At 37.3% G+C, this 24,313-nt stretch overlaps 1 protein-coding gene across 2 annotated transcripts in view; it reads right to left on the bottom strand.

The window, feature by feature from the left end:
• Positions 1–4,854: 4,854 nt before the first annotated feature.
• The window catches only part of BNC2 (basonuclin zinc finger protein 2), a 402,994-nt gene continuing 383,535 nt past the window's right edge, over positions 4,855–24,313 (bottom strand). For both annotated transcript variants that reach the window (XM_063295036.1, XM_063295035.1), the window contains one exon: positions 4,855–6,184. In XM_063295036.1, the coding sequence (XP_063151106.1) occupies positions 5,524–6,184 (661 nt within the window). In that variant the 3' untranslated portion in view covers positions 4,855–5,523. The remainder of the gene's footprint in view (positions 6,185–24,313) is intronic.

Below are 24,313 nucleotides of genomic sequence, written 5' to 3'. Positions count from 1 at the left end.
TGAATTATCCCTCTCTTCCCCCCCCCCTTTAATATACAGAAAAAATACCCCTTCTTTTTTTAAAGACCTCAAGGTTAATGGTGGAATTATAGATTGTGATGGCAAATTAAGTCCCCCAACTACGTTTGCTGGAATTGCCCAAATGCAAATGAAAGGGGAAAATACAACAAATATTACTTTGAAAGGAAGTGAAGGCCCTGATTATAAGAAATTATTAAAAGGGGACAAAAGGAGATTTGGAAAGAAGCAATGACAGTTGGAAGTGAACTCCAACTGTACCTCAGTGATCAACCACAAAATTTCTCCAAGCTTTTAGAGTTAAAAGGGAAGCACAAACTGACCCTAAACTAGCTTTCTAAATATAACAAGGGTCTGAATATTTTCCCAAAATTTCAGTCATGGTCTAGGGAATAATTCAGCCTAGCTGCTTAAGATGCTCAGCTATTATTCATGCAAAATGGAAAAACTACTTTGGTACTGCACACCAATCATTAGAGAGCATGAACTTTCTAATTTTGGTTCATATACACCATTTGCAACTTCTGTTTTTTACCAACCTGTTTCACTGTATAACTACAAAGGATTGAATATTGTGTCGATTTATTTCATGTTATTGGAAGTTGGAGTTTTGATGAAAGCCTTCACAAGTGATGAAGTGCTCAAAAATCTAGAGATCTTTCAATATGGATCCCCCCACACCTACCAATCATCTATCATTTATATAGCTATATATCTATATATCTCTTCTGTGCCACTGAATCAGGAACAGTTTAACTTCTAGCTGTTGGCCTATGTGCCAATATGTTGCAATGATTTTTTCCCTGTACATTACATTATTTGGCATTATAGATTAGAGCACATACTAGCATCACTCAGTTGAAGCTGGGAATGTATGAGAACATTACTGAAGAGGGCTTCTGAAATCAGCAGAGCTGGATGGCAGTCCACCTAGTTTACTGCATTGTGTGAGACTTTTTGTGTAAGCTTTTTTCTGTTTAATTGTTGCTTTTATAAACTACTCTAGAAGCTCTATTGTTCCATTTTATTATTAAAAGATTCAATTTATCTATTAATATCCTTAAAAGTGGCAATCAGCCCCTCTTCCAAATATTTTTCTCAACGTCTTTTTCTCCTATCTTCAAGAAACAGGGTACCTACTATGTAACATGTAATTTGAAACAGTGTGTTTCCTAATAAAGATGTACTTTCTTTCCTATTTCTCTTCTTCTTTTCAATGAGTCTCATTGCATCAATTCCCAAAATGCTATTTGAGCAAAGTATCTGCAAGGGCTGCCAACAGTGTGAAAATGGCAGGCCCTGCCTGTGTGTGTGTGTGTGTGTGTAGGTAATGCATATGACACATGTTAAAAAGGGACAGGAATCTGATCGCTTGATCATGACCACCATTTTGTTATTGTTGACACCCCTATATCTGAGGCCCCCTGTTTTCTAGATTAAAAGGGTAAGCACTGTTCACTGTTCTGCTAAAATAATAATACTTTCCATTCTACCCACAAAGAATGAACAACTCCTGTTAATTTGCTCCTGGGGTCCTATTTTTCCCTTTGACCCATAAATCAGAGGGTCAGGGATGCACTGGGTAACAATAATATCATTTAGATTACCTTGTGACAATCCCTTACATTGAGGAATAACATCTTGGTTATATCCCTTCTACAGAACTTGACCTAAAGAATCAGTTGAAACCCTTAGTCTAGAACAGCTGCAACACAACTTGAAATAGATGTTTTCTGCAGCCCAGTACTGAATTTGCAATTCACCCACCTCTAACCACTGATAGCATGTGTGTGTGTGTGTGTGTGTGTGTGAGAGAGAGAGAGAGAGAGAGAAGGTATAAATGTTTCACTGAATTTCTGCACTCCCATGGCCAGAAAGACCTTTTGATAGCACACCTCCATGAGCTAGTATATGATTTGAAGATCACAAAGGTATGACAAATAATTTTAAACTGTATTTATGATTGGTGTATGCAGTCTATTGTACTTCAAATACTTGGGAGACAAGAATGTTAACGCCTAAACCATGTGCCTGTCCTTTTCTGATTCACAACTTTCTATCATCCTGTTTCATTTTCTGTAAAAAACAGATGTTGTCTGTTCAGCTTATTTGCTGAATAAGGCCTAGTTGATGATGTTTAAGTTTCCAATCTACTTTACTAAAGCCATTTGACCTTTAGGAGAAACAAATGTAAAATGAGAATGCAGAACAGTGATTTATTCAGGAAAGAATTATTTATATAACTCAAGCATGTTTTTAATTAAAAATGATATTTATTTATACCATACATACTTCAAAAACAGTGTTTTTTTTTGTTCCTTAGATATCATTTAGCCATTTGTTTAGGTCTGTTTTGCCTTGTCAATATTTCTTCTTGCTTTGTTCTTACTATCTTGAGGGTGTTTGAAAATACAGTGCAGGACAGGTAGCACTACAGAGTTTCGTTACGTTTGAGAAAAACATACCTTTACTTTCTATGTTCCCTTTCACAAGCATACGGTACATACGCAGCATAAAACAAACCAAAGCGTCTCTCCATTCAATTTTATTTTTTAAAAAGTGAGACTTTGGAAAAAAGACAAAGCACAAATGAAAAAAAATCAAGTCAGAAAAAATTGTGGAGGTTTTTATGTAAACATATTTTTGATATAAACATACTTTGACATACTGGTCAGTATTTTTTAAGAGTCTATATGAATTCCGTAAATCATGTCGAGGCTTATGCTCACTATTTGAAATCAAAGAAATGTGATTTAAAATAAGGCATTTTAATTAAGGAAGCCCCCCTCCCCTTTGTTTTTGTTTTTTTAAACTCGCATGGAGAATACTGCAACTCTTGTTTTTGCTTTGTTGTTAGGGGAAAAAAAATACTTAGCATACAAAGGAACCAAACTACTTATGACCAAGTTGGGATTTACATTAGCTGTGACTGATTTCTTCCCATTGGCTTTAATGGGATTTGGTCACAATGAACTATAGTTGGATTGGGGCCAATGAAGAGGAGGAAGAGTTTCCTCTAATAAAATTAACAGACTTTGTTATTATACAATGAACAGTGGTTGGAAAGTACATAACTGATTCAACGTGAAGGCTGAAAACAAACAACCATTTCTGGTTCTGCAATTACATGAGAAACTTCTAAGAAAGAAAAACATTCTCTTTGCATTAGCAATACACCGCATGGGGAAATACTCCTTAGGTGTCCTTTAAAGAAAGGATCTGTTATACGACACACACCATAATGATCTTTACTGCAGAGCTTGAGCAAATATCAGTCTGCTGGGCTAATACAGGCTGCTAGAGTGGCTTGCCACACTCAGACAACATGTGTAAACAGCAGAAACAGGAACAACTAAAAGGGCTTGGAGTGCAGATCCTCCCTGTCTTCCTTGATCCCTGGCTTCCTCTTTGATGCTCATTCCTACTGTGATTCTCTGACAAATCACTTTGGGAAGCACAAACAACTACAACACTGAAATTGGTTCTGGAACCCCCCACCCCAGCTACCAACTTGTCTGTCCTGAGGGGAGGTTATCCAACCAAAATGAATAGCACATATTTTCCAAGCTTTAAGTGCTTGTGCCATTAATGGCTTTTGATTGCTTCTATAAAAACATGCCTTAATCAGTCTATTGCACTTTCCAGTGCAGATCGGACAACTTTGCAGAGGCCAAGGTTCTCTTTTCAAGACAACTACAGCCCAAGTCTTCAGTCAGGACACACATCTTCATTTCAGGAATTCTTATTCAGCTCTTAAGTCACTGAGGTGCACAGTGAATGCTACAGAGACCATGGCTTCTAGAAGCCCACCCACCCCTCCTGAGCCTTTTCTATTGATCTCTTCAGGAACAAAAGGAGAAAAAAAAATGATTTATAACACCACTGTCTTCAGAGCTTCAAACCACCCTGAAAGTGTTCTGGACTGGTGTGGATAAACACTCAACAGCATTACATCATCCAACTGTATTTCCCGAACGTTAGCAGGGCAATTAGTTTTGGGTGGGGGAGGGATCAAGAGTGGCTTTGTGGGAACCATAATGCAGCCTGGTGCATGTCTCCAAGGCAGAAAGCCCCACTGAGTGCCATGAGGCTTATTTCCAGGTAAATATATGCCAACTTGCACCTCTTTCCTAAAAGTTAATCCTTCCTTAGTTGAAGAAATGCCTCCATTGTCTCTTAATAAGTAGTTCTGTTTTCTTTTTCCTACTCTTTTTCATTTTTTAAAAATAAAACTGTGGCCTTGCTTTATGACTGTGCATAATCTTTAGGACCTGAGAAATACATTTATGTGTATTATTCTGTTGCTCCCAAGTTCCTAGGATTTGTTTTTCCTTACTGCCACAATCTTAGCCTGTGGTCAATACCAGCGGATTATATTTTGGTTACTGAAAACTTGTGCAAAGTTGGCAGTTTTGTGTTAACATGTAACACTTTTTGTTCAGCATTCGCGTGCCATACTGACCAGACACCACATGTAACAAAGTGTAGTTTTCTTAATAAGACACTGAAAGTATGGCAATACTTTTAAGGGAAAAAAGGGTATGGATATTATTACACATCCCCACATTGTGTAAGAAAAAAGTGCATGACTGGATTTATGTAATAGTAACAAGACCAAACTAAAAACAAAACAAAACAAGGAAAACCTGTATCCAATCAGGTGCTCTAAAGCATGCCAGCACCTCTTCCTTATGCATTTCTAGCAGGTAGTTAAAAACAGAACTTGTGTTTTCTTTTCTTCTCATGTTTTTTTAAAAAATGTGCATTGAAGCTAATATAAATGAATTGAGCTAGCCAGTAAATTATTCCCACCCACCCCTCCCGACATATCTAACAGCTGGATGTAAATGTAAATGTAAAAAACAAAACCCCAAACAAACAAACAAACAAACAAACAAACAGAAGGTTAAACCACCATCAATACAATTGTTTTACATCATGGGCCTTTCAAGGCTCAATATATACAAGTGTAACAGCCATGCGTAGTTGACGGACCTCTCAAAGGTTTAAAACACACAAAAACAACTGAAGTTGTCCTTTTTCTCTCTCTTATTTTTATAGCTTTGCAGTGCTTTGTTTTTCGGGGTTTCCGTTTTTGTTTTTGTTTCTGTTTTTTCTCTTTCCTGTTCTAAGATTGCAGGCAACAGTCATAGGCGGAAGAAACAGTCTCTTTGGAGATGACCACATATTTTATAACAAAAGTGAGTTTTAAAATGCAAGTTTGTTCATTTTTTTTTTAAGCAGTGGAAATGTTATCCCAGGTTAAAGATACTATCCCAACCCACATAACATAAAAAAAATTAACAAAACAAAGGAACAAAAATTAGGGGGAAAAAAAGGGGGTGGGGGGAGAAAGCACCTGGTGTTTTTCTGTTTTGTTAAAAAAGAAAAAAGATATATATATATATATTTATATATTTATATTTATATATATTTATAGGAGAGTCTGTAAATGGCAATTTGAAGAAGCATACGGTCTTACTTCTGACCATGTCCATCTCTGAACTAATCTAGTGAGGTGAAGGGAATGTTTTTATGCAGGTTAGGGTTCTGACTGTGCCGGTTTCTGCTACGGACCGAGGAAAACATCATGTTGCATCCGGGGATTTTACATCTGTGCATTTCACGTAAGTGTACAGTCTTGTAATGCACCCTGAGAGTCCCCTTGTTGCTGTACATTTTGTGGCAAATGTTACACATGATCCCCCCATTGTTCATGGAAACACTGTTAAACATGAGAGATCCCGGGACTTCGGCACTTAGGCCGACCCCTAAGGCTGCAGCCTCTGCTTTGTGTGATGATTCCCCACTGTCACTCGCCCCATCCACATCATCAAGGAGGATGCCCTCATCACTCCCTGCATCAGATTCTCTGGAAGAATGGATGCTGCTGCTTGACTGAATGCTGGAGGTGGTGCTCAGGTCTAACACCATGTATTCTTCTGACATGCCCCGTCCATATCCATTCAAATGGGAGTCCTCAGTACCTGCTGGGGAGGAGGTGTCTTCCCGTAGATCAAAACCCATATGAGGAGGAGCACCGTAGATCTTCATCAAGAATTCATCACGGAGGTCCTTGCTAAGTGGGGGCTGAGAGGAATCCAGTCCCATGTCATCCAATTCTTTGGTCAACAGTTTACGGTGCAGATTTATGTTAGCACTGTGTCTGGGAAAGAAAGGGGAAAGAGATAAGGAGGGAAAGAAATACACAGTATGGATTACCATTGCAGTGCAAACTTTACAGATGAAATAAAAACAGTAACAAATAATGTTCATGCAATAATACAACTGTTGCTCTTTTCTTAGAAGTACAAGCATTACTTTACAGACACCATTCCTACAAATGCAAGGCAAGATGCTGCAAATCCACATTAATTCAATTTCTTTTCCTTTTTTTTGTATGGTTATCATACTATGTATCAGACTAATTGGCAGTATGACTGATTACTATTTTTCTTTTTGAAAACATAGTATCATTTGAACTAATGGGGAGGACATTCAATGGATTTTTTTAATCAAATCACAGCATTGGATCCACTGGTTCCTATTGATACATGTAATCATAGGGACCAACTGGGAACAAAGGGTACTCAGAAAAGAATCTTAAACTGGTTTATCCTCTTACCAAGAACAGAGGGAAAAAACTAGCATTTATGAACAGGTCCAGTTAAAACTGAATGAAACAGTAAAAAAATTGTAGGGAAACAGAAGAGGCCATTTTACAAGGCAGTAATCCATGTGCTTAAACATGTGGCTTTCTTAGTTACTAAAGAACTATCCACGCTGAGTCATGAGGGGTGATCTGTTTCACTTTATTCTAAAAAGACATTGAAGACATGATTCTGTATTATTTACAAATGATCGAAGTCCTAGGGCAGAAATGTGGAATAATTATAATTTTGTTATGCTATTGTTTCCCTTCTCACTCACTAGTCTTCAATTCTTAATATATTTTATTAAAAAGATATATTAAAATGAGCCAAAATAACCTATTAAAACTTGAAACTTTGATTTGTACAACTTCTCTTCTTAACGTTATACATTCCACAGATTATCTGTCATTGTCTACAATCCAAATTCTAGCAGTCAGCCTGCACTTGACATCACATGCCAAGTCACACAATACAATTTGTACAATGCTGGTAAACCCATGCCTTTTTCTAGACCCAGCTCTAATCCGGCAGAAAGCTTTTGGAAAGGGTGCAAGGCACTTAATATCTTACAAACCAGGGCTTCTAGAGTATGAGGTCACCAAATAAACATCACCAACATGCACAATCCCATAAGCAAGAACTGTGTATTATAGAGTAGATTCCTAAACTTTGATGGGGCAGCAGGATAAATCCTCAAACTTTGCCCTGCCATACAGAACTAAAGCAGAGGGCACATATAAGTCAGCTGTACATTTACAAACAGCAGATGCACAGCTGACTCACAGAGAAGATTTTAATAAAGAACGATTTATTTTTCTTTTTTTAAAAAAATCTGGTTTCCAATCCAGCTATAGCTATGCACAAGAATGCTTTCCAGCCTAAAATAGTGGTTGGCAATGCACATTCCCAATCGTATTACAGTGTGGTTGGAAAAAGGTCCCCTCTTTCTTCTCTTCTAGTTCAAATTCAGGTCACACTGGATGCCTGATGTTCAGATGTGCATTGGAAAGTTGATGCACATTTGGATCTAACTGGGCTTGGGTGGCTACTGATTTACAAAGCCAACTGCTTCTGCACATGGGTATCCCTTGCAAGATTGGGGTGACTAAGTATGGGCAACCAAAGATGAGAGAATTAGATTTGTTCAAGTAATTTGCACTATGGCTTTCAAATAATATATCCACTAATTGTGTATCTCTCAACTAGCCATCCCAAAACGTACCCACCTGCACCAGGAAAAAGAAATAGAAAGCTAATTTTTTCATAGATATTTAGATAGATTCATTATATATCATCAAGATTAATTTAATTCATCAAATATAGCAGAGTAGGCTAACAATCTACTCTCCTTAAGAAGAAGACAGTTAAAAGATGAATTGATAATGAAGGATGGGTAATTTTGGATCCCAAATAGAGAAAAGCTACTGAGAGATACATCCATGGAACAGGGTGGTAGATGGTGGAGAGCAGGAGGAAGGTAACTTTATTCTCAAGAGTGAAAGTATCATTTCACACCAAGTATTGTAGCACTGATTTAATTAGAGAAGGGAGTTATACTATCCCCAACACTGCACTTATGAAGGCTGAGCTTACCTTGTGATAAGACCAGCTTTCTAATCTTTTGCTAAATCGAGATCACAAAAGGAGGAGGAAGGCAGAGACAGAGAGAGAGAGGCAGGCAGGGAGAGAAAAAAATAGGAGATAGAAAGAAAGAGACAGAGAGAAAAAGAAAGAGAACAAATTCACATTCCAATCCAGTCACATCTGGCTTTAAAAAAAATGAAAAGAGAATCTTTAAACAATAAAATACAGGCTAAAAATGCTTTGGCCATGAGATCATTTTCTGTCACCCATCATCTCACTTACACTGTTGTCCTGATGGTTGCCGGACCAACCCCACAATCTAAAGCCATAAATCAAATCAGAGAACAGCAAATATGCATCACCCACAGATTTGTTCTGAACAGATTCATGTAGGGTTCACATACATAAATGATCAAGAGAGGGACAGCCTCACAGTCTCTTCAGCAAAGTGATTTCTTGCCCATTTGTCACATGACAAATAACTCAAAGGGAACATCTCTACATAAACATAGGAAGCATTTTGCTGTGAACATCTGACTGTAGACTGTATTGCCAGTTATAGCATGGGTTCAACAGCACAACGAAGTTTTACCTCTATTAAATGTGTTTGCTCCTCTGATAGCATCATGCAAACCAAGGCGGAGCGGTTCCTCTGTGTACAAGCCACCTGAGAGTAGTTTCTTGCCATGGCAACATGTCTTTTTTTAGGATAAAATCAATTCGTTGCACATTGACAACCACTGCACACAAACATCTTGTCAGTTTTTATGTGTGTAGCCTGTATCCTCTCAGAGAAGCTCAGTATTTTAGCTCCGTAAGTACATTGAGTAAAGTCACAAACAACAACAAAAACAAACAAACAAACAAACAAACATGCAGCTTAAAAGTTATATTCAGTTCCCCTAAATTGTACTTCAGCAATCTCATTTATACCAGGTTTAGACTGAGATCAGGGGGTTTGTCAAAGGTCTCCAGAGCTAAGTGGTAAACTGAAGTTGGATCTCCCACAACCACACTTGTAACTCTACTCACTGCAGTACGTGAGCTCTGTTGTGGACCATCTGAAATGGCAAACGTGTAATGAAAACTGAGCCTAGTTATGCTTTTTTCCTGCTAAAATACAGCACAAGATGCTTTCTGTGTGAATGCAGCTAGGAAGTAGCATGCCTGTCATTTAGCTTCCTTCATTTGCTGCAGGCAAAAGCCAACAATTGGATCTGTAAGGGAGTAACACCAAGAATTACTTAAGACAAGACACAAATATGTATTAACACTGCATCATTGGGGATGCAAACACATACACAGAGTCACAAACACCCCCCTCCAAGTAGAAGTTGCTTCCTTGATGGTGACAAGTTCAAAGTTGCAGCTAGATCCAGCTATCAATAGAAAGTGATGCCACAGCCATTCACTTATCATTTATAGCACTGGCTATCAGTAATCTAATAAACTCTGTACCAGTCCTTAATATCTGTCAGGCAAACAATGTGCAGAAATGTGTGAGCAAGTTCTGGCACTCTTTCTGGCAAGGTCCTTTTTCCGCTGTCAGTAGTACCATTGGCTTCTCCTAATATAATTACACTGACTTTTATTCAATTAAGTGTCATTCCTAGCTTTAAAAAAACTTGCTTTACACTCTGATTCAGGTGTAATGCAATAATAAGATGAACTCATTGCAGTGCATTAGCTCTGCTGTTCATAACTTCGGGATATGAGTTCATTCATAGCAGTTGATTTCCATTATGCAACCACAGTTCACAAGGATTCTGTTCCATTCATTTCTTCATGCATATTTCTCATATTGAAGAATCATCGTCAAGTTCATATGTAAATACGAATTGGTATATTGTGAGGAAAACACTTTGTGTTTATTTGGATAGTGGGGTTTGTTTGGTTTTTTTACAAGTTCAGTTCAATAGCAAAACTGTGGAGTTCAAAGATGTAGTAAGATTTTGTGAAACTGGCAGGGCACTCAACAGTGAGCTGTATCCAGATGCAGGGTAGATTCATTAAATGCACGGGCCTTAATACTACTGTGACCAATTGAGTGCCATTGATTGCAGTCAGCCTGATTTTAAGCGTGGCTATATTTGGACTGCTACACAAGGGACCTTACATTATATGATACAATTTAGCATGGATCAGATAAATGTTCCATGTGTTGAAATGGACTTCACATTTGGGCAACTCATTCACTTCTAGGCCAATGGCCAGGGTCCTGAGACCCTTGAACCCAATTCCCCATGTTTTCTGTTGCTTTTCTCCACCATGTTTGTCCATTGAAGGTCTGGTGAATTGGAATAAGTTAGGAACTTCTCCCACTCCTCAAATCTGAACACAGGGATTGCACATTAACTGCATTGAATGAATGCCTTGATTTATCATACTTTGCTGGCCTCTTCTATGTAAGAGCCCAGCACAATTAACCTCTATAACCTGTCTGCCCCAATTACTGACTTATTTAATAGATAAATGTTTTATCTACTATTCAGTCCTAGGAGTAATCATTCTTATGCTTATTTATAAGCTTGTATGGAACTGTTCTGAAGTACTTGGTTGTTCTTAGAGCTTTTAGCTTAATTCTGCACTTCAAGTATGTCACTAAAGAGAGGCTTGCAAAGATATCTTTAGGCAAAAACTAACAACTGAAAAATACCATTAGTCTTACGAAAAGTGGTGGGGCTTCCCTCAAACTTTTTTTTCCCCCATGAAAAAGAATCCCTAAATTTGTTTTGAATTTCACTGTAGTTTAAAACCTGGTGGCAATTCTAAATCTTTCCTTTCTCTTCTGGCATAGTTTATGACTATGAGTTTGCTCCGGCTTTTATGATCCATGCCCAGCCCTTGTTTTTCCATATATAAGTGCACAACTGGAGGGCCAGCATGGCAATGCACCCCTTAAGAAAAGAATTGTTACTAAATAATCTTGAATTTAGAAAGGGGAAATTATTAAATGCATGAAAGAAGGTGCTGGTTTCTGGAAATCTGGTTTTTATCCTAGCCACATCCATTACTTTTTTTTTTTGCTTTTTTATTAATTAGTAATTGTTCAAGATATAATTAAGACACACAATATTACTTTTTAGAGCGCAGCACACACTCCTAGGCAAAGTGTGGCCCCATAGCTAAGAAAAACAACTGTGCATTATAACAAGACATTTACTTAAGTGTGCCTCCCAAACTAACAGTACTAACACCAAACTAAGCTCACCCCTATCAACTCTTGTCTTAAGTACTGATGCTATAATACATGGAAAAAAGCAAGAAATGTTCATTAAAGGAGACCTAAATTAAGCTGGAAGTTCCGAACCTCTTTGTTTCCTTCTAGTGGCTGACCAGATTTCTACAGCCCAGGTATTGTTGCCCTGCCTAAATTGTATCAAATATATTGGATTATCATCTAAAGCAAGTTAAAGAACTATGGCCCTTCAGATATTGCAGAACTATACAGCCCAGAACTCCTCACCCTTAGCTATGCTGGTTAGGGGTGCTAGCAGGTATAACTCAGAAACATGAAGGTTTCCCACCTATGATATAATGCTTTCTAACAAAAATATTTTCTTGTTTACTAGGAACTAAGATAATGGTGTTTGCTATATTCTGTAACATTATTTTCTATATCAGTCTGTTTAAGGTTACAGCCAGTTGATTAATTAAGAGTTGATGATTAAGAGTTAAAGGCAACTAGCTTACATTTTAAAAATTACTCTACAGAGACTGAAAAAGAAGATGAAAATTTCAACAACATTTCACATGTAAGCTCAAATTCCCACATTGCTTTTCATTATATGGGTAGAACCTGGGCAAGATCTCACCAGAATGGGTTTACTGCTGACCCTCAGGCCCTTGGCCTGGATCCATCTTTTCCTTGATGTTGTTGCTGGTTCATATGCATAAATCAGTGACAAGGCAGAGCAAGGAGAAGGATTTATCCTTCTAAGTGGTTCTCCTTCTAGGTTCATTTGCCTAGAGGAAGCAGATGAATGGAAAGTGGAAACAATGACAGAAAGCAGGAAAGGGGTCATAGGACATCTTACAGGCTTTTTATATTTTGGAACTGACACTATAGCAGGATTAATAAATTTAAAGGATAGGTCTTTGCATTTATAAATTAACAGGTCCTTAGAACTCAATTTCTTGGAGAAAGCAAAATGGGACCAAACAAGTAAAGGTTTAGCTCTTTCTACAATACATCATTTCACTAATGTATAAGGCAAAGTATTAGTGTGGTGAGAAATGTTATAATGTTGATAAAATGATTCTTTAACAAAGACTTCATTTTTACAAATTATAACTGAATATATTAAAATTACAGTACAACTACACTAAAAAGTTCCTATTTTCACTTTGGAGTAATGCACTATCAACATTTTTTCAGTTCATTATTTTAAAATAGGGTGTTGTATGAGAACCAGGAAGCTGGAGGTTCAAATTTAACCTTAGCTGTGGAAGCTCACTGGGTGACTGTGGGCCATCTGTTACCTCATGTGCCCCTCACAGCTGTTGCTGTAGGGGGTAGACTGAAAGAGAGAACACCTTGTAGGCTACCTTGAGTTCCTGAAGGAGAAGCTAAATCTAAGACATAAATAAATAAATAAATAAATAAATCAAATGCTTAGAAATATCAACCTAAACTTACTTACTTACTTATTTATCAAATTTGTCACCGCCCATCTCCTCCGAGCGGAGGACCTCTGGGCAGTTTAAAACATAAAACAATAAATATATAATAAAACTTCAATATAAAAATATCATGAAGTTTAGGTAATTTCTACCTTTTAAAGAACATTTATTTCTGGACTTTGCATTTTTCAAACACTTCCTCTATAATGGTTATTGATTCTGATACATAATTACGTATTTATTGAGTGAATTTGACTAAAAATGATTTAGCTTATTTTTCTATTTTGTGTGTTGTTGTTTTTTCAAATTTAGCAATTTAGCTTTTGAGTGCAATGAAGAAGCAACTTGAAATATAATAGAAATTCCACCTCTATGGTTATAGGCTAAATTCAGGATGTCTTAAACCTTCAGGCTTCAAGCCAATGATTCCAATCCCTGGAGGTGGGTTGGCCACATCTGACTTATAATATCCTCCTTACTTCATATATTATACACTTCGTATGTCTTGTGTCGCAGCCCCACTGAATTAATAGTGACAGGCTCTAATCCAGAGACTGTGCACATCCAACGAAGCTGTGCCACTGTGTAACAAGTAAGGCATAAAATATGAAGTTAATTAGTTTTATGCACCACCCAGAGTTTGATTAGGGCAGTTTACAAATAAAATAGACACAAAGCCAAATCAGTAAATATTTTAAAGTATTTTTGTTATATAAAAACAAGGGAAAACAACTTTTTGCAACTGGGGGTAACTGTACTTTCAGTTTTATTTATTTATCTTTATAGCCAAGGGCTGTCACAATTTTTTATTTTAGTTTTAAAATATGCCACTCTTCAAAAGAAGGCATCCCACTTGTTTTTTTCAGTTTTTCCCATGGGATCAAAACTTTCAACACTCCCCGAGTTCATTTTTGGGATTGTTTGGTTTTTTAAAACCAAAATAGGTGTGATATGCTTTAAAGGAGAGTTAACCACACTGACTTTATTTTATTTTTTCTTTTGCAGAAAACTTGGGGGCCTTGTGGGGGAGAAAGATCTCACTTAGATGGTTTGCTGCTAAATTTTGGCAGAATTATCTTGGGGCTCCAGGGGCAACACACACTGTGCAGACCAGAGGTGTCCCACCCTTGTTCTAAAACAAACAAACAAACAAACAAGAAAACCTGTAATATCTGGGTCAAAAAAGACTTAAACAAGCACATGACAGATTCTGCATATTGTGAATAAATCTCAGTCTGACAAAACATAAATTACATGACAAAACTAACAGCTCCAAAGGCTCCTCAAAGAACACAATGACAATTAAAGTAGTTAATACAGTAGTTAATATTTGTCAAGATACCGTACTGAGCATAACCTATTCATTTCTTCTAACTTCCTAGTAAGTATGTTACAGCACATGTCCAAAATAGCTGACTCTTACTTACAGATTTTGACATTCCCTCACTAATTTATCATATCTCAATATATATTTTGAGACATGAATTCAAAACCCTAAATCTGGCAGTTTGGGCTTTGTTTCATTTCAAATTTTTACAACCTTAAGCCCATGCGTTTGTTATTTTTTTAAGACACTGTTAACTTTTCTATGCATCATGGGATTGTGCAGAATATATACATTTTTGCCAATACTTTTCTCAAATACAAGTGGTTTAAATCTTTCTATTTATTTATTACTTTGCAGATGTATAACCTATGTTCTGAAAACACTAAAGCACTAGTACGTGAGAAAGGCGCTGGCAAAGTTAATAAAAATACAACTCCATCTTCAGATCAGAAGCAGAAGTGTAAGCTGTTTCAATTATTCACCTTTTGCCTCTTCCTTACCCAGCCCATTGCCTTCAAATCTGTCCTAACAGTCAGAAATCACGCTGAGACGAGGAGTAGGTCTCTAGTGTTTATTACTGCTACATAAGACAGAATCCTAACAAACTGAAGAAGCGTGGGAAAAACCCAGACAGATAAACCCCGAAAGTTAAGGCGGGTCTGATCTGTGTCTCTTTGAATGGCTGCTTAATTCCTCAGTACTATGCATGCGTTTTCCCCCCTGGATAGGGGCCCCCTCCTGCTCGCCATCAGTACTCATGACAAAATCTAGGAACAACTCTTGGTCTGGAGAAGAAAGAGGGAGGCACTCAGTGGAAGGCTTGAATTTTGCCTACCTGGGGAGGTCCTGGGGACAGGGGGAGGAACACTTTCCTAGATGGTTTTGCGTGTTCATGGAAATCAACCAGGGGATACTTTTCTTAAGCTTATGAGGTTCTCTGAAGGTGGCATCTCTAGCCAAACATAGATCATATTCATTTCACTCTGGAAAACTGCACAGCTAGACCCACTGACATGAAGAGAGAATTCTCACATCATTCACCCTTCTTGTTACTGGAAGCTTTCTTTATTCAGGCAAAACATCCATAGGCTTCAAAGAAGAAAGAAGAAAAGAGCAGGGCAAATCGGATTGTAGCAAATACAACACAAGCCAAAAGTGGAGAGACCATTGCTAGATATAACTCTTTTCTGAGTCTTGGGGGGAGAAATTTAAATTTTATGTTTCTTCACCTAATGCCAGAAAACTGAAGCTTGTCTACAATGAGATTCACTTGCCTTTAGGTCTGCAACATTCATTGTGAAATGATGTTCCTTCCCCATTTTGGCAAAAGAAGGGTGGCTAAAAGACATTTATACTAAATCCATATAAATTGGAGTAGTTTGGTCTTTGCTTTATTTATGCTTGCATGTTTACTTTGGCCTAAAATTCAGAACAGCTTAGCTAGAGGGAATATTCACGATGCAGTTCAATACCCAATATTTTAAAGGTAAATAGATGATGAATTACTGCAGAAGAGCAACAATATAAATACAGGTTCTAACTATGTTTTAAAGTAATTCTATGAAATGTTAATAAAACAAGTTTTTTGTATAAAAAAAAAAGTGGGAAGGCTTCATGCTTTATCTTTACCTGATTGCTTTTTTACCTTTTGGCCACAACAGTATACTATAAGACCAGGCAGACTGCATACTGAGCAACATGGCATAATCCTGCAATTCTTCCTTGTACTCCACATTTAGAAATATACATATAGAGCCCTGTTTTCCCTATATGTTCAAAATAACAATGAGCAGATAATAGCACTTTGGCTAATTATGGATAGAGACTGAAACCTAGAAATAACAAAACTATTTCTTGACTCAGTTTCCATGAATTCTCTCTTTAGTCCTGACTTTTCAACACTGAGAAAAAAGTACTATCCAAATGAATCTCACAGAAAAATATGTACATCCTCTTCTTTTCTGCAGGGTTCAATATCAGGTGTTTCCATAACTGATGATGCTTAATAGGCGTTATTTTCACTGCTCCTATGTCAGTGCAGTAGTTGCCGGCAGGACATTGTGCCCCTCAGTGAAATGCAATTCAACCCCAGCCACCACGAGCAACATTTGTTACTAAAGCTTTTACAAATTGCATAGAATCTGAGAAAATATTAACCTTTTATAGGAAGAAAATCCAAAAGGTAAAAAACAGTTCAGCACCTATTAAAAAAAAAGAAGTAAAGAAGCGCTTATTAAATGCAGGAAATGAAGAACAAGCAAATTCTTGCAAATTCAAGATGTGGAACTTAGTCACTATGAAACCAATCATTCACACTGGTCACGAAGGCAGCTCCCTCTCCACTCAAATTATTCACTTGAAGATAAGCTCTCACCAAACTCTTTGGGGGTTTAACTAATTTACTGCACAGATATGGCACGTCTGTTGTAATAACAGGTAGGATGTGTTGGGCTTGGCCATTTATCAGAATTAGGCTTCTTTTCTCACTCTGCAGTGAGCGATGCTGCCTCCACTGCTTCTTGCTCTCAGGACTCCCCATCCCCTTACGGCCCGTAATGTGGCAGGCAAACAAAATTGACAGTCTCTTCTTGTCAACAAGGAGCAATTCTCCTGAGGAGCCACTTAGCTGTGCAGAGGAAGCAACGTATTAATGCGCCTGTCCCAGGAATGTTAATCATCTTCTAGCTCCCTCTGACTTTGACACGAGCAAAATCACCAAATTTGTTTACTAAATGAATCGTAATATGCTAATAAGAGAGCATGACATATATGGTAAAGCCAAACAGATGGTTTGTTTACTCCACTTTGCAACTTTATAAATATTGTAAGTCGGGAAATGTTAGGGAGAATTATTGGGTAACTGGCAGGGGCGGCTAAGCCTTTTGCATACAAAATGCAGTGCCGGAGCAAAAGGGAAGCAATTTTTATCACTCAGAATGCTCACAAGTGTTAATATCAATACGACATCTGTGCAGGCTGCACACGCGCCCCTGGAGCAAGTGATTCTTCTGAGTTTACCAGGGCATTTTCTCTTGGCTGGGCCTTTTTGCCTGCACAGCTTCTTGTAAAGCTAAAATGGGAGAGTCTGCCACTCCAGCAAGGCTTGGTAATTCAGTACATACCTGTTGAGGTGTTAAATGAAATGAGTCTTATGGTGTGAACAGAATTACATTTTCCAACAGCTGCATTGGCTCAAAAGCATTGAGGTCAAGACATAATCTTAATATATTACTATTGTTATTAGTTAAGATCAAAAGACATTACAAACAAAAAGCATTACCACTGGACCAGTTGCCAGAGTTACTCCAAAATGTTGAACTGTAGCACTTTCAGCTCATACTTTACAAGCTGGCTTGATGCAAACCACCTCATTATGGAGGAAGAAAGCGGTGGTGATGGGGAGACTGAAAGTTTCTAACATCCCAAATTAGTCAGTATCATGGAAAGGAAAAAAATGGCCAGGCTTTGCCAAAATAAACCAAGGAACTGTATGGAATAAGCACTGTGTTTAGATCATATCTTTATGCACAGTTGGCAGCAGACTAACTTAATGGTAATTAGCAGTCCTAGTTAATTGTTTGAGATTATCAATTCTTCCCCCGTCTCCAGAATGTTTGCAAGCTATCTGCACACAAGCAATTCATACATACCTGAGGAGCGTGGCTTCAGTGGCTTTTATGGATCTTCTGTATGCCATCCATGAAAGGCCAAATTCTTTTTTAATGAATACCAATTCCTGAGATTTATTGCATGGAAGATCATTTGAACTGAGAGTGATTTTTTAAGCAAAATACTTGATCCAAAATTCATGCCAATTTATTGTCCTAAGAATATTCTCACAATATTTAGGAATTTCTGAACTCAGGATCCATGAGGTGGAAGGATAGGTGGGACACAAATTTTAGAAAAAAACAGGAAACAAATTCCCTGAAATCTCCATCCATAGCATTTGACTTCACAGGTCTATCTGCATCAATGCCATATTATACTACAGCCATTAGTATGCTACCCACACACATCTGGATTTTAGCTACCTCTTCTCTTATGCCATAAAACTGTTATTTGCTGGTCTCAAATACCGGTCTGTGGTACCCAGAAATGGCAGCTATGCTGTATACACACATCATCACACCACAGAGGAGTTACCAACCTGGCTTAAGGAACTGCACAGTGTGATGATGAACACATTTCACATTAACCAGCCAGAGTGATTTAACAAATTGTGCAGAAGCATCCACAGCCAATTTTTCCAGAGAGATTATAACAATGTCTTCCACTTCTGGAATGCACTGTGAGTTGAAAAACTTATTCACACGTGTATGCACCTTGACTTGGTTCAGCTGCTGAGTGCCTCACAGCCAGAGGCTGAAAATGACTGGTGAAAAGCACTGAGATTATATGAAAGCCTGAGCTGCATTCATTCTGATGGTTCAGTTCATGAATCAAAGTTATCATTAGATTCTTCAGTTAGGGCATGATGAACTTTGAGAAACTTTTGATCTACCTTGAATTAAGGTTATTATATTGGGAATAATTTAACTTTGTAACATTCCCAGCTAGAAAGGAATTTGAATGAATTATGTCGACTAGGTTTGAAATTACAGGAATTACATGAAAGTCAAAAGTTCTTGACTTGAAGTAACATTTTAACTATGAACTACGGTGTGAACACAAAGAAACAAGATCTGGCAACTAATTGCAAAAGTTAAAAATCAAAGTTTATTTAGGAACTAAACTATTTTTGCAAGAATTTAAATTTGAATATTGTGATAATATTTCTCAAGCACAGCTAGTTGGATACTGTTTTGATTTCTGACCTATAATGTTCCCTCACACACACTTTTTAAAACATTTTTAGTAATTGCCTTTCTAAGCTTTAGTAGTAGATTACCAGAATAGATGTATCTATGCCAGTTCTAGCCTGCAATGTTGGGATCTAATGGAATTGCTTCCTATGTTCTCTTGTTACTGGATATTAAATTTGGAGAGGTTTTGTTTTGTTTTTTAAAAAAACCTATTCATAGGAGGCCAAGCAAAGAGGAAAAATTAATCGATTTTTTTCCAGGACTACTCTGGAGCAAGAACTGTACGCAACTGTCCCAGACTGATGCTTATATCACATCTACTCATTCCTGACCAACAAAGAGAATTTCAATAAAGTATTTTCACTGGTTTAACAGCACTGAGCTCCTGGGATTGTCAAAGTGCAAAGGCTTTTCCAAGGAGAGAAGGAATCAGCAGCTGAAATATAATTAACCTTTCATTCTCAATGCAAAACTGCCACATACACAGGAGCTCTGCAGTCTGTTAGTGAAGTTATAATGGCCAACAGGTAGAAGGAAAATTGGTCAAAAGTTGGCAGCTGCTGTCATATTTTTAGAATTATGATTAATGACACTAATAATGCAGATGATTACTGATATGTGTATCTCCTGCAGTTTATCATATTGCACTGGCTGCCTACGTCCACAATAAACACGATGCTATCATTTACCTCTTTATTGAAGGCAATCCTTTCTCTTGTGAAGGAGCGCACTCTAATTACTTTGTAATGTTTTATGTCTCAAGCTTTTTACAGCTCTGGACCCCAACAACTGCTTCATATCTACTATTGATTAATTACAGAATGTTTAATCAAAATTTAGAACCTGATCTTGTCATTTATAAGCTTCAAGACTGCCAAGGTACTTAAGGTCTCATTCCAAGTACAAAAAAGAGTGCCGGGTTCAAAACAAATCTCCCAAACATGTAAGATATCAAAGACTTTTACCTCTGGTATTTTGAGATTATTAGTCTTTTCTTGGTTTCCTTCTGTTTTAATTACTTATTGAACCCAACAGGCATTTTTTCATGGCATCAGTATGCTTTAGAAGAGACAAAATAAATGGAGTCTTATTCTTCTCTAATAATGAAGCAGCTTATATTTCAGTTCCTATGTTTTACTTTTAAAATGGTTTCTGACTTTTGGGGGGCAGGGGCATGTAGACTTACAGTATTCACTGCAGCTTCCTTTAGGGAGAAAGTCCTTATAAATGACAACACAGTTTTGAAGTGGTTAAACAAGTAGAAAAAATTTTCAGAGACAAATACATAAGATTTTTTTTTAATGTGGATTTTTATGGCACTGTCATACAACCATTCACCGTTGAAGTTAAGTGTTTTTTTAATACCATTACCGAACTGCTGAAATGGATGCTAATATAGCTTGGAGTGCTAATGTCAAGTCCTGGTAATAAAAAAGACAGACTGCTGAATGAAATAATTTCAAGTAAAAAAAAAAAAAGGAAGAGAAGAACAAAAGTGCTCTCGCTTTCCACTTTTATTGAATTGGGACTGACTGAGCCAATTGCTTTAGAAGTCTGTAAAACACAATTACTAGTGAGCCGAGTGACCCAGCTGTGCCCCCTTTGTGACTGTACAGGCTAAAAAGCCTGTAGAATAAGTGCTGTTTCTATATATGGTTATCAAACTTCAGAGGTTTCTCCAGCGGAGATGCTGCCTTCTGGATTCACTGAATGGGTACCCTTTCTTAAGAAATCTTGAAAATCACTGTATGCATGCTAGCCAGGGTACCTCAGCCACTTCTAAAATGCCTGTGTTCAAGAATGCAACTGATCATGTGGTTTTTCTCATTCTCAATCTTTTAAAAGAAAATTCAAGGACTGTCAGCGGAAACCTGTATAAATATCCTCCAACAGGCTTCCTGAGGGCTGGATGCAAAAATAGTACTTGAGATGTACAAACATAAAACTTAACTGTCTTCTTTTTGTATTTTGATCTCAAGTTTAATTATGGGACAAAGTGATTTAGATGAATAAGAAAGAAAGAACTGTTCTGGCAAGGACTTTAAAAAAGTAAAGGAACTTCATAACCTACAAGTCAACTGTTTTGCACTATATCATGAATTTTTGTATTAAATTTGATATGGAAATTGGAATTTAGAAACATTATGAAAATGAATGGCTACCATTGCAAAATGTCGTTCAAGTGAATCCCAGCCTGACCTTTGAATTTTACAGAAAAAAATACGTCTTTGCAATTAAGCCTATGGGTTATGTATTTACAACGTACTACTTTGGGCAAATCACAAGTTTTTGTGGGGAAAAGCTTTCTTGTCCACATAAGTGTTCAAATCTTTTCGGATAAAATGTACATTAGAAAGTTAAAGTATCCTGCATTCAACAAAGATCTTTGCAGTAATGCTGATCTAAGAATATCTACCTGGAAATTTCTGATCCTAGAAAACAAGAGAATTAGCTCCTTTCAAATCTCATTAAAAGGCCTCGCCTCCCAAAGCTCAAGCTTGAGACCGATATTTTGACTAACCACTGATATTACTCCAGATTTAATTGATATTACAGTACTGTCTAATAATTGCACATTTATAGGGCAATAAAGGCAATGATACACTTCAGTAAAATGTAAACTACCACGTAAATATTGAGTTTTTAATAGTGGGCCTTAACAGCTAATGTTCAGGGGGAGAAGAATGCAAAAATAAAAGATGTAAAAGTGATGCAGCATTGAACTTAACATCAACAGGAAGACTCTTCCTGAGGCCACTTTTGGGGGAGCCATATTATGGTTCTGTGAAAATCAAGTAAGTAATTCTGATCTGGAAGAATGAGTGTGAAACATAGGACCCTGATTAAAATGTCCTTCACGCATGGCTTTATTTAAGAAGTTCTTTTAATCCATCTCTTATCTCTGCTGACTGTCCTAATCTTTATAGTATAATACATATTTAGTCCTAGTCCCCTTCCCCACTGGCCAAAACCCACCTTTTTAAATAAAAATTCTATTATATCTTCTTCTTCATCAGTATGTATGGTCATTAAGTTTCAAGAAAAGCACCTCCAACTCTCTAAGAAAAGCAATTAACTCCATGATTTAGCTTAACTTTCCTGCAATATCAATTTTTTTGACAGGATTGCATTGTTTTAAAATTGCCTGGTTACAGTCAAATCACTCCTAGTTGTGAACTTAGACACTGTTTTAACGCTGCAAACAAATATCGAACAATCCACGTTTCTATCAACTTCATTATTTCCCTGCATATCCTTGTGAAGAATTATTTATTTTATCCAACTTAAAAAACTTAGTCCCACCTCACTCCACTTTTCCTAGCTTTTTGGGAAGGCTTCACATTCTAGCACTGCTAACATTAGCAATGGTATTCTATATTTTATATGATACTTTTCAACAGCGTCTGCAAATTGTTTGCAAATGGATTGCTACATCACTAAGAGAGATTTCACTGAGACCGGGCGGGGGCGGGGATGTATGTGATTATAGCGAACTATATATGCCTTTATCTAGTTAGAAAAAGCATTCGCTTGGGACAATGGATGAAGAACTCTGCAGTTCATTTATCTCTGATCAGTCACTGAGGATCTAAGATAATACTATCCCATTTTGCCAAGTATTTTAAGAAAGTAGAATTCCCTAGCCACTTTCAGACCAAACTGTTTGCAGAGGAAGAGGAATGCAGCAGGGGAAAAAATGCAAAGCCAGCCATTATTTACTTCTGATATTTTTTCTTATGAAGTTAGAAAATTAACTAATCATAGAAAGAAGACATTATGAACAGAAGACACTGCCTGATTGCATGGTTGATTTGGCAAGGCAAGAAACAAATTCCTTGCCTTGCAGAGCAGTCCCAACTCGCCAGCAAAATGGCTTCAAGCTAAAGCACAATTGAAAGTATGCCTGGAAATGTATATTTTTCAAAAAGAAAAGAAGCACTTTTAAATTGTTTTATTAAATTGTTACGCAAAGAGCTAACACCTTCAAGTGCCGTATCTTCTCTTATTAAGTCACAATTAATTACACATGCATTTAAGGTCACCAGAACCTAGTATAAAGTACCTTCTTTCTAGTAGTACTTATGGGTTCCCCAAAATTGCATACATTCATTGGGAAAGCAATTTCCAAAAGTTAACTTTGTAAGTTTCAAAACCTAGCGGGATGATTGGAAAAGGAGGGGGGATGGTTGCTGTTGTGTTCAAGAAGTGATAACAGGAGGCAGGTAGTATTTGTTCACATCTTCACCTTTGTTGATAATGTATGCGGTGGCTCATCGGACTTATTTAATGTTAATTTATTCAAGCACACCTGTACAGGGCTGGAAGTCAGGTAACCAGATGAGCAAGTAGTATGCTTCCGCTTTCTTGATCTATCTACCCAGAGGCCTATCTCCACACAAATTTAGTTCTGGAAACATCAGCAGATTTTAATAAACCCAATCCAGATGTCTTTCTCCATACAAATCAAGGAGTTTACAAGTTTAAATCTGGACTGATTTAACTAGCAACCTAATGGCAGAATCACACTTGGCACCAATAGTTGCCTCATATTTATTTATAAATCACCCTGAGCAAATATTATTTTGTTTTTAAATTTATTCAGGGAGTTGAATCACCTTTCCCACCTTGCAGACAAACACACATGCTTTTTGTTCTGTGAAAATTTAAAGAGAAATGTTAACAATTAGCATCCTTTACTCAGAGAAAGGCAATGCCTGTCTTGTAACTTGAAGCAGTTAACAGTGGTACTGCAGATGAATTTATTTTACATGAATCCAGGAAATGAAAAAGTGAAGTAACATGTCTGCCTATGCAGAAGAGTCGCGACCTAGACCCGAGTAACAAGGAAGATGTACACTGCCAATTGCTGATAGCAACAGAAAATGGAGATTAACTTATTAGCATGTTTAAGAGTGATAAAAATGAAAGCAGTAAATTTTTTCAACTTTCAAACATCTCACAAGCCCCATGTGGGCATCTATCTCTATACAGTTGCAAAGCCTATGGGCATCCTAATCTCAACTAGGCCACTGAGAAAATATATTGCCTAGCCATTACTTGTCCAAGGCTTCTCTGAAGCTGAGAGTATCAAGATTTTCCTGGAAGACGCCGTTTTAAGTAAGACCCTATGTTTTTATTAAGAAGCCTTTGGTGTCACAATGAAAATTGTGTTATCCGCATGACAAGTGGATAAACAAGAAGGGCTAGCATCAAAGACAATTATTAGAATGCCATTCGGAATGCTCAGGCCCACAGGCAGAAGATAGCAAGGCTGTAACCAGATTATGCTGAGCTTATGTCTT

Source organism: Candoia aspera, chromosome 2, assembly GCF_035149785.1.
Source record: "Candoia aspera isolate rCanAsp1 chromosome 2, rCanAsp1.hap2, whole genome shotgun sequence".
Lineage (NCBI taxonomy): Eukaryota > Metazoa > Chordata > Lepidosauria > Squamata > Boidae > Candoia > Candoia aspera.
This window is presented reverse-complemented; position numbering and strand designations above follow the sequence as displayed.